Source organism: Heterodontus francisci, chromosome 8 (genome assembly GCF_036365525.1).
Source record: "Heterodontus francisci isolate sHetFra1 chromosome 8, sHetFra1.hap1, whole genome shotgun sequence".
Lineage (NCBI taxonomy): Eukaryota > Metazoa > Chordata > Chondrichthyes > Heterodontiformes > Heterodontidae > Heterodontus > Heterodontus francisci.
This window is the reverse complement of record NC_090378.1, coordinates 9,796,169-9,808,296: the sequence shown is the minus strand read 5'-3', so window position 1 is coordinate 9,808,296 and position 12,128 is coordinate 9,796,169. Positions and strand designations below refer to the sequence as shown.

At 44.3% G+C, this 12,128-nt stretch overlaps 1 protein-coding gene across 1 annotated transcript in view; it reads right to left on the bottom strand.

Moving 5' to 3' along the window:
- Positions 1 to 7,272: 7,272 nt before the first annotated feature.
- LOC137373168 (di-N-acetylchitobiase-like) overlaps positions 7,273 to 12,128 on the bottom strand; it is a 54,852-nt gene continuing 49,996 nt past the window's right edge. The window contains exon 7 of the mRNA XM_068038026.1: positions 7,273 to 7,476. Coding sequence (XP_067894127.1) covers positions 7,273 to 7,476 — 204 coding nt within the window. The remainder of the gene's footprint in view (positions 7,477 to 12,128) is intronic.

The window sequence follows — 12,128 nt, the reverse complement described above, 5'->3', positions numbered from 1 at the left end:
GGTCAGTGACCGTTCTTCGGAACTGACAAATATTAGAAAAGTCACATGCTCTGAAATTATTGAACTCAATGTTCAGTCCGGCAGGCTGTAGTGTGCCTAATCGGTAGATGAGATGCTGTTCCTCGAGCAGACCTTACCTTTCTCTTTACTTTAGTTACTAACCCAGCTATTTAGAGTTTATTCCCTAACAGCAGTTACTCACCAAACAATCACCTTGCAGCTTTCCTGTTTATTCTGAACATTTAGAAAAATCCAGTTTATAACTGTGATGTCACTGTTCACTTTATTTTCAAACTCTCGCTCTTGCTCTCTCTCCCAGTCTTTTTAAGCTCCAGCTCCGGTCTCGCTGTTTCCCGCTCTCAGTGTTCCCTAGTTCTAGATTCTGACTAGGAACTATATCGCCGTTCCTTCACTGTCGCTGGGTCAAAATCCCGGAACTCCCTTCCTAACAGAACTGTGGGTATACCTACCCCAAATGGACTGCAGCGGTTCAAGAAGGCAGCTCACCACCACCTTCTCAAGGGCAATTAGGGATGGGCAATAAATGCTGGCCTGGCCAGCAACGCCCACATCCTTTGAATGAATTTTTAAAAAATTCAAAATTATGAGGGGTCTGGACAGCATAGATTGGGAAAAACTATTCCTACTGATGGAAGGATTGAGAACAAGGTGGCAGAGATTTAAGGTAATTGGCAAAAGAAGCAATGGAGTCATCAGGAAAAACTTTTTCACGCAGCGATTGATTCGGATTTGGAATGCACTGCCCAGGAGTGTGGTGGAGGCAGGTTCAACAGAAGCATTCAAGAGGGAATTGGATTATTATCTGAAAAGGAAGAATGTGCAGGGATATGGGGAGAAGGCAGGGGAGTGGCACGAGGTAACTTGCTCCTTTGGTGAGCTAGCATAGACACAATGGGCCAAATGGTCTCCTTCTGTGCTGTAACAATTCTATCATTCAGTGAAAGGTTATTATATGCAATATTGCTACTACCTCCTACATTACTGCGTGATGAGCAACATCCTCTTCTCTAATGGTCAGAGATTAGAAATAGCATTTCGTACCTCGGCCATGACCTCTGTCTCCACAAGAAGTTCACTTTTTGGCCCCCAATCAGCCTCATTCTTCCATTGACTACTCTCTTACTACATGTTTATAAAAAAACTTTTGGGTTCCTTTCTATGTGAACTGCTAATCTCATGTCCCTCATTTCTTTTTAGATCTCCTCTATTTTTTGTATTCAGCTCGATTCTCTACAGTGTTAACAATCATATTGTTCGTAGCTTAATTTTTCTGTTTCATTTTATATCTATGTCTTTAGTCATCCAGGACACTTTGGATGCAATTCCTTTCCCCTCATGGCAATGTCTACTTTGTACTCGAACCATCTCCTATTTGAAAGCATCGCATTGTTCAGTTCCAGCTTTACTTAGCAATTTTCAATTCTGATCCACCTGGGCTCGATCCCTTTTTGAATCACTGAAATTAGTCCTCCTCTAGTGAAGAATTTTTATGCCTGGTTGTCCCTTGTCTTTTCTCCAGAACTATTCTTAACCAGTTATTATGATCACTGTTGCCCAAATGATCCTCAACTAAAACCTTCCCCACTTGCCCTACTTCCTGAGAGCTTGATCCTGTACTGCTTCCATCCTTGTTGGGCTGGAAACACACTGATCAACAACACTTGTATTTATATAGTGCCTTTAACACAGTAAAACATCCCAAGGTGCTTCACAGGAATGTTATCAAGCAATATTTGACACCATAGAATCATAGAATGGTCACAGCATCATGATGGCTCTCTGCAACAGCAACTCAGCAATTCCCACCGCAACCCCTCTAGAATTCATTTCTGAATCTTCATTCCGTCTTTCCCCATGGCCCTGCAATTTCTTTTCTTCAGATCATTATCCAATTCCCATTTGAAAGCCATGATTAAATCTGCCTCTACCACACTCTCAGGCAGTGCATCCCAGATCCTAACCATATGCTCTGTAGAGGTTTATTCTCATATCACCTTTGGTTCTTTTATAATTCACTTTAAATGTGTGTCCTTTGATTCTCGACCCTTCTGCCAATGGGAACAATTTCTCCCTAACTACCCTGCCAGACCGCTCATGAATTTGAACACCTCTATCAAAATTTCCTCTCAACCTTCTCTTTTCAAAGCCCCAGCTTCTGAAATCAATCCTTGTAACTGACCGAGTATGGCATCAAGGAGCCCTCGCAAAACTGAAGTCAATGGGAATCAGGGGGAAGACTCTCCACTGGTTGGAATCATACCTAGGGCAAAGGAAGATTTCTGTGGTTGTTGGAGGTCAATCATCTGAGTTCCAGGACATCACTGCAGGAGTTCCTCAGGGTAGTGTCCTAGGCCCAACCATCTTCAGCTGCTTCATCAATGACCTTCCTTCAATCATTAGGTCATAAGTGGGGATGTTCGCTGATGATTGCACAATGTTCAGCACCGTTCCCGACTCCTCAGAGACTGAAGCAGTCCGTGTAGAAATGCAGCAAGACTTGGACAATATCCAGGCTTGGGCTGATAGTTGGCAAGTAACATTCGCGCCACAGAAGTGCCAGGCAATGACCATCTCCAACAAGAGAGAATCTAACCATCTCCCCTTGCCATTCAATACCATTGTGGAATCCCCCACTATCAATATCCTAGGGGCTACCATTGACCAGAAACAGAACTGGAGTAGCCATATAAATACCACGGCTACAAGAGCAGGTCAGAGGTTAGGAATCCTGCAGCGAGTAACTCATCTCCTGACTCCCCAAAGCCTGTCCACCATCTACGAGGCACAAGTCAGGAGTGTGATTGAATACTCTCCACTTGCCTGGATGGGTCCAGCTCCAACAACATTCAAAAAGCTCAACACCATCCAGGAGAAAGCAGCCCGCTTGATCGGCACCCCATCCACAAACATTCACTCCCTCCACCACAGACGCACAGTGGCAGCAGTGTGTACCATCTGCAAGATGCACTGCAGCAACTCAGACTGCACCTTCCAAACCTGCGAACTCTACCAACTAGAAGGACAAAGGCAGAAAATGCATGGGAACAGCACCACCTGCATGTTCCCTTCCAAGTCACACACCATCCTGACTTGGAACTATATTGACGTTCCTTCACTGTCGCTGGGTCATAATTCTGGAACTCCCTTCCGAACAGCACTGTGGGTGTTCCTACCCCACATGGACTGCAGCGGTTCAGGAAGGTAGCTCACCACCACCTTGTCAAGGGAAATTATGGATGGGCAATCAATGCTGGCCGAGCCAGTGACGCCAACCTTCCATGAATGAATAAAAAAAATGAAGTCCTCATCCCTGGAACCATTCTTGTACATGTTTCTGCATTGTCTCTAATGCCTTCACACAGAAGATATTAGGGCAGGTGACCAATAGCTTCATCAAAGAGGTACGTTTTAAGAAGTGTCCGAAAGGAGGAGAGAGAGAAAATGAGGATTCAGAAATCAATGAGTTTAGGGCTTAGGCTGCTGAAGACACTGCCACCAATGGTGGGATGATATAAACCAGGGATGCGCAGGATGCATCTGTACGGCTTTAGTAATTCTCAAACTTTCAAGGTTTTGCTGCAAAGACAGTGTTGTAGTTTAAAGTATTTATAGTTTGCCAGGGAAAAAGAAAGGTAACTTTAATAATCACTGAAAGAGGTCGTTTTCTTCTGCCTTCTTTACCTTCATCTCAAATTAACTGTGTTTTTGCAAATTCCATACCAGAATTGTACTCTTATCAGGGAACTGGTTAGACCCATAATATTACATACAAAGTTACTGAAACTACATTGTTACTGAAGAAATTTGTATCAGGAATAAAGAATGATAATTCTTGCTGGGTAGAATTACAAATACAGAGAATATGAGAGAAATACCGAACTGCAATCCACCCGGCCCCAATGGTGAGTTTTTCACATTAGAAATAAGGAGGGAAGGTGATTAACAAAGGACAACTACGTATATGTGCAAAGATTACATCGATGGGAATTCTTTTCTAACCAGATCCACAATTGTTTTATATTTCCACAATTTCCACTTGCCTCGAGCAACAGAATTAAAACACTTACTTTGAAAACAGCATTTTATTTTGTGAAATACATATTCATGGGAAGATTCAACTTGTCTTTCAGGAATAGGCAATTGTAAATCTCTCATGAAGATTAAAATGCAAATAGTTACAGTGTTTGTATTATTACAATTAAAAAGCAAGCAGCAAAAAGAGGACACTATTTGTGGGCGGCACAGTGGCGCAGTGGTTAGCACCGCAGCCTCACAGCTCCAGCGACCCGGGTTCAATTCTGGGTACTGCCTGTGTGGAGTTTGCAAGTTCTCCCTGTGTCTGCGTGGGTTTCCTCCGGGTGCTCCGGTTTCCTCCCACATGCCAAAGACTTGCAGGTTGATAGGTTAATTGGCCATTATAAATTGCCCCTAGTATAGGTAGGTGGTAGGGAAATATAGGGACAGGTGGGGATGTGGTAGGAATGTGGGATTAGTGTAGGATTAGTATAAATGGGTGGTTGATGGTCGGCACAGACTCGGTGGGCCGAAGGGCCTGTTTCAGTGCTGTATCTCTAAACTAAACTAAACATTTGTGGTCCATTCACACCCCTTAATGGAGGAAACTGAACATTAAAAGGTTCTCTAAGTTCATAATGATAAACTATGGCAAAATAAAATCATAATAAATCATGGTTGAGAGTGAAGATGTGTATCAAACAGGCAGCACTTGTGTATGTCAGAACTGATTATTACACAACGGGAAAGTTGAATTGTTTCCTGAATAGTAAGTATTTAGTGGCAACAAGTTTTAGGCTGTACTGTCATTAAGCATGAAATGAACATACGAATTAGGAGCTGAAGTAGGCCATTCGGCCCCTCGAGCCTGCTCCCCCACTCAATAAGATCATGGCTAATCTGTTTGTGTTTCGAATTCCACACTCCCATCTACCCCTGATACCCTTTGATTCCCTTGCCTAACAAGAATCTATCTACCTCCACCTTAAAAATATTTAATGACCCCTCCTCCACCACCTTCTGAAGCAGAGAGTTCCAAAGTCGCCCAGCCGTCTGAGATCTCTAATCTAAAAGAGCGGCCCCTAATTTTAAAACAGTGTCCCCTAGTTCTGGACTCATCCACAAGAGGAAACATCCTTTCCACATCCACCTTGTCAAGACCATTCAGGATCTTATATACTTCAGTCAAGTCTCCCCTCACTTTTCTAAACTCCAGTGAAAACAAGCCCAGTCTGTCCACCCTTTCCTCATAAGACAACCCACTCATTCCAGGTATCAATCTCGTAAGCCTTCTCTGAACAGCCTCCAACGCATTCACATCCTTCCTTAAATAAGGGGATGAAAACTGCACACAGTATTCGAGATGTGGTCTCGCCAATGCCATGTTTAATTGAAGCATAACATCCTTACTTTTATTTTCAATTCCTCTCATAATAAAGGATAGCATTCCATTAGCCCTCTTTATTACTTGTTCTTCATTACTTGCAGACTAACCTTTTGTGACTCATGCACTAAAACACCTAGATCCCTCTGCACCTCAGAGTTCTGCAGTTGTTCTCCGTTTAAGTAATATTCTGCTTGTTTATTCTTCCTGCCAAAGTGAACAACTTCACACTTTCCCACTTTCCCACATTATAGTCCATCTGCCACATTTTTGCCCACTCACTTAATCTGTCTATATCAGTCTGCAACTTCCTTATGTTCTCTTCACAACATACTTTCCTACCTATCTTTGTGTCATCTGTAAATTTTAGTGACCATGCCATCGCTCCCCTCATCTAATATAAATTGTAAAAAGTTGAGGCCCCAGCACAGACCCCTGCGGGACTCGACTTGTCGCATCCTGCCAATCAGAAAAGGGCCCCTTGATGCATACTCTCTGTTTTCTGCCAGCCAGTCAATCTTCCATGCTAATATGTTACAAACTACACCATGAGTTCCTACTTTGCGCAATAACCTTTTATGTGGCACCTTGTCAAATGCCTTCTGGAAATCCAATACAGTACATCAACGTACTTTATCCACAGCGCGTGTTACTCCTTCAAAGAACTCCAATAAATTGGTTAAACATGATCTCCCTTTCATAAAACTACACTGACTATTCCCGATTACCTTAAATTTTTCTAAGTGGCCAGCAATAGCCTCCGGAATGATTGATTCTAACACCTTCCCCATGACAGACTTCAAACTAACTGGCCTATTGTTACCTGTTTTCTGCCTCCTCCACTTCTTGAATAGAGGGGATATTTTCCACTCTGATGGAACCTTTCCAGAATCTATCAAATTTTGAAAAACTAACACCAACGCATCTACTACCTCATTTGCCACCTCTTTTAAGACCCTAGGATGAAGCTCATCAGGACCTGGGACATGTCAGTCCACAGCTCCATCAGTTTGCTCAGTATCACTTCCCTTGATTGTAATTTCACCAAGTTCCTCTCCTCCTTCCACCTCCTGATTTACAGCTATTACTGGAATGTTTTTTGTATCCTCTATAGTGAAGACAGAAGCAAAATATTTGTTCATTTCATCTGCCATTTCCTTATTATCTAATATTAACTCCCCATTCTCATTCTCCAGAGGACCAACACACACTTTACTTACTCTTTTCCTTTTTAAATACCTGTAGAAACTCTTGCTATCCGTTTTTACATTTCTCGCTACTTCCTCGCATACTCTAATTTCTTTCTCCCTAGTAACCTTTTTGTTTTTCTCTGCTGTTCTTTATATTCTGACCAATTATGGTAGTTAATGCTGATTTAGTGCATTTTGTTCACAATTTAAGATGCTTGAAGTGACCAGATCTTGGATTACAAATCATATTTGTACATTTACTTTCCATTGAATAGGAATTGATTGATCAGATAAAATATTAAATCTTTCCCTAGATCTGCATCAGTTAAATTTCTAACATTGGAAGTGAGCTCACTTTTTGTTGTAATAAAAGCAAAATACCGCAGATGTTGAAAATCTGAAATAAAAACAGAAAGTGCTGGAAAAACTCAGCAGCTCTGGCAGCATCTGAGGAGAGAGAAACAGAGTAAACGTTTCAGGTCTGTGACCTTTCATCAGAAACATTCTGGTGTAAGGTCACTGACCTGAAACATTAACTCTGTTTCGCTCTCTACAGATTCTGCCAGACCAGCTGAGCTTTTCCAGCACTTGCCGTTTTTATTTCACTTTTTGTTCTGTTTACTTGCAAAATTAAATAATCACATTATGAGAAGAGTAAATGGTTTAAGTTCTCCATTTTCCTCGGATAGGGCACAGAGCATTCCACATTTCTTCAGTTTGCACTGCTGCTGCAGGATAACCAGTGTAGTTTAGGTCATTTCCAGTCCACGCACCTATGCCACGGAGTTTTAGTTTCTTCAAGATCGATGATTTTAGTGAAATGCTCTCTGGATCATCATACCAAACCTCATGGTATGTGTTATTAACCTGCCAAAATAGCCAAAGAGAGTTAGACAGATAGGAGCTAAGTTTAGGTCAATGCACAGTTCTAGACACAATGCTGTTCATCTTCAACATCACCATTTAAAATACATTAAACTTGTACTCGCATTAAAGGATAAGTTTAGGTGGATTAAACAGATGAAACATATAAAGGCAGTTTGTTCCAAATCTCATTTAAATTGATTTTTAAAAAATCTATTCTTTCATTCAATGTGTCACTGGCAAGTCCAGCATTTTTGCCAATCCCTAATTGTCCATGAGGTTGTGGTGAGCCAGTCCATGTGGTGTATTTACAGTTACAGTGCTGCAAGGAAGGGAGTTTCAGGACTTTGACCCGGCAACAGTGAAGGAACAGCGATATAGTCCCAAGTCAGGATGTTTATGGCTTGGATAGGAACTTGCAGGTGGTGGTGTTCCCATGCATCTACTGCCCTTGTCCTTCCAGATGGTAGTGTTCACAGCTTTGGAAAATGCTGTCGAAGGAGTCTGGGCGAGTTTTGTAGATGGTACACTCTGCTGCCAGTGTGTGCTGGTGGTGGAGCGAATTAATGTTTAAGGTAGTGGATGGGGTGCCGATCAATGAACTGCTTTGTCCTGGATGGTGTCAAAGTTTGATCTTCTTGAATGTTGTTCGAACTGCACTCATCCGAAGAAATGCAGAGTATTCCAGCACACTCCTGACTTGTGCCTTGTCGATGATGGACAGGCATTGAGGAGTCAGGAGGTGAGTTATTCACCACATAATACCCAGCCTCTGACCTGTTCTTGTAGCCACATTATTTATATGGCTGTTCTAGTTCAGTTTCTGCTCAATGGTGACCTGCAGGATGGTGATGGTTGCGGTTGCAGTGATGGGAATGCTGTTGAATGTGAAGGGTTAGAATCGCTCTTTTTGGAGCTGGTCATTGCTTGGCACTTGTATGGCATGAATTTTACTCACCACTTAGCAGCTCATGCCTGAATGCTGTCCAGGTCTTGTTGCATGTGAATACGCACTGCTTCAGTATCTGAGGAGTTCCGAATGGTACTGAGCACTGTGCAATCATCAGTGAACATTCCCACTTATGACCTCATCATGGAGGGAAGGCCATTAATGAAGCTGCTGAAGATAGTTGGGCCTCGGACACTACCCTGATGAACTCTTGTAGCGATGTCCTGGAGACAAGATGATTGGCCACCAACAACACAACTGTCTTCCTTTGTGCTAAGTATGTCTCCAAGCAGTGGAGAGTTTCCACCCTGATTCCCATTGACATTAATTTTGTTGGGCTCCTTGATGCCACACTTGGTCAAATGCTGCTTTGATGTCAAGGGCAGTCACTCACCTCACCTCTGGAATTCAGCTATTTTGTCCATGTTTGGAACAAGGCTGTAATGAGGTCAGGAGATAAGACACCCAGGCAGAACCCAAACTGAGCACTGGTGAGCAGGTTATTGCTGAGTAAGCGTCGCTTGATAGCACTGTCAACGATATCTTCCATCACTTCTCTGTTGATCAAGAGTAGACTGATTGGGCGGTAATTGGCCGGATTGGATTTGTCCTGCTTTTCATGGACAGGATCTAACCATCTCCCCTTGACATTCAATGGCATTACGATTGCTGAATCCCCCACTAACAACAAGCTGGGGGTTTCCATTGACCAGAAACTGAACTGGAGTAGCCATATAAATACCATGGCTGCAAGAGCAGGTCAGAGGATAAGAATCCATGTTTTTAATTCATTCATGGGATGTGGGCATCGCTGGCTAGGCCAGCATTTATTACCCATCCCTAATTGCCCTTGACAAGGTGGTGGTGAACTGTCTTCTTGAACCGCTGCAGTCCATGGGAGGTAGGTACACCCACAGTGCTGTTAGGAAGGGAGTGCCAGAATTTTGACCCTGTGACAGTGAAGGAACGGCGATATAGTTCCAAGTCAAGATGTTGTGTGACTTGGAGGGGAACTTGCAGGCAGTGGTGTTCCCATGCATTTGCTGCCCTTGTCCTTCGAGTTGGTGGAGGTCGCAAGTTTGGAAGGTGCTGTCTAAGGAGCCTTGGTGTGTTGCTGCAGTGCATCTTGTAGATGGTACATACTGCTGCCACTGTGCGTCGGTAGTGGAGGGAGTGAATGTTTGTGGATGGGGTGCCAATCAAGCAGGTTGCTTTGTCCTGGATGGTATCGAACTTCTTGAGTGTTGTTGGAGCTGCACCCATCCAGGCAAGTGGAGAGTATTCCATCACACTCCTGTCTTGTGCTTTGTAGGTAGTGGACAGGCTTTGGGAGTCAGGAGGTGAGTTACTCGCCTCAGGATTTCTAGCCTCTGACTGCTTTTGTAGCTACGGTATTAATATAACTACTCCAGTTCTGTTTCTGGTTAATGGTAGCCTCTAGGATGTTGATAACGGGGGATTCAGCAAAGGTAATGCCATTGAATGTCACGGGAGATGGTTAGATTCTCTCCTGATGGAGATGGTCATTGCCTGGCACTTGTGTGGCGCAAATGTTACTTGCCACTCCAGGTCTTGCTGCATTTCTACACGGACTGCTTCAGTATCTGAGGAGTTGCGAATGGTGCTGAACATTGTGCAATCATCAGCCAACATCCCCACTTCTGATCTTATGATTGAAGGAAGATCCTTGATGAAACAGCTGAAGATGGTTGGGCCTAGGACACTACCCTGAGGAACTCTTGCAGTGATGTCCTGGAGCTCAGATGATTGACCTCCAACAACCACAAACATCTTCCTTAGCTCGAGGTATGACTACAACCAGCGGAGATTATTCCCCCTGATTCCCATTAACTTCAGTTTTGCTTGGTCTCCTTGATGCCATACTCAGTCAAATACTGCTGTGATGTCAAGGGCAGTCACTCTCACCTCACCTCTTGAGTTCAGCTCTTTTGTGCACGTTTGAACCAAGGCTGTCATGAGGTCAGGAGCTGAGTTGCCCTGGCGGAACCCAAACTGAGCAGGTTATTGCTAAGCAAGTGCCGCTTGATGGCATTGTTGCTGACATATTCCATCACTTTACTGATGATTGAGAGTAGGCTGATGGGGTGGTAATTGGCCGGGTTGGACTGGTCCTGCTTTTTGTCGACAGGACATACCTGGGCAATTTTCCACATTGCCAGGTAGATGCCAGTGTTGTAGCTGTACTGGAACAGCTTGGCTCGGGCTGCAGTAAGTTCTGGAGCACATGTCTTCAGTACTACTGCCGGAATATTGTCAGGGCCCATAGCCTTTGCAGTATCCAGTGCCTTCAGTCATTTCTTGATATCATGCGGAGTGAATCAAATTGGCTGAAGTCTGGCATCTGTGATGCTGGGGATTTCAGGAGGAGGCCGAGATGGATCGTCAACTCGGCACTTCTGGCTGAAAGTTGTTGCAAATGCTTCAGCCTTATCTTTCGCACTGATGTGCTGGGCTCCCCCATCATTAAGGATGGGGATATTTGTGGAGTCACCTCCTCCAGTTAGTTGTTTAATTGTCCGTCACCATTCATGGCTGGATGTGGCAGGACTGCAGAGCTTAGATCTAATCGATTGGTTATGGGATCGCTTAGCTCTGTCTATCACATGCTGCTTATGCAGTTTGGCACGCAAGTAGCCCTGGGTTGTAGCTTCCCCAGGTTGACACCTCATTTTGAGGTATGCCTGGTGTGGCTCCTGGCATGTCCGCCTGTACTCTTCATTGAACCGGGGTTGGTCTCCTGGCTTGATGGTAATGGTAGAGTGGGAATATACGGGGCCATGAGGTTACAGATTGTGGTTGAGTACAATTCTGCTGCTACTGATGGCCCAAAGCGCCTCATGGATGCCCAGTTTTGCATTGCTAGATCTGTTTGAAATCTATTCCATTTAGCACGGTGGTAGTGCCACACGACATGATGGACAGTTTCCTCAATGTGAAGGCGGGACTTCATCTCCACAAGGACTGTGCAGTGTTCACTGCTACCAATACTGTCATGGACAGATGCATCTACGACAGGCAGATTGGTGAGGACGAGGTCAAGTATGTTTTTCCCTCACCACCTGCCGCATACCCAGTATAGCAGCTATGTCCTTTAGGACTCGGCCAGCTCGGTCAGTAGTGGTGCTACTGCTACCAAGCCACTCTTGGTAATGGACATTGAAGTCCCCCACCCAGAGTACATTCTGTGCCCTTGCCACCCTCAGTGCTTCCTCCAAGGGGTGTTCAACATGGAGGAGTACTGACTCATCAGCTGAGGGAGAGTGGTCGGTGGTAATCATCAGGATGTTTCCTTGTCCATGTTTGACTTGATGCCATGAGACCTCCTGACTGTATACCACTGTGCCTGACACCAGGGATGGTGATGGTAGTGTCTTGGATATTTTCTGTAAGGTATAATTCCCTGAGTATGACTATGTCAGGCTGTTGCTTCACTAGTCTGTGGGACAGCTCTCCCAATTTGGCACAAGCCCCCAGTTGTTAGTAAGGAGGGCTTTGCAGGGTCAACAGGGCTGGGTTTGCCGTTGTTGTTTCTGGTGCCGAGGTTGATGCCAGGTGGTCTGTCTGGTTTCAATCCTTTTTATTGACTTCGTAGCAGTTAGATACAACTGAGTGGCTTGTTAGGCCATTTCAGAGGGCTTGTAAGAGTCAACCACATTGCTGCAGGTCTGGAATCACATGCAGGCTA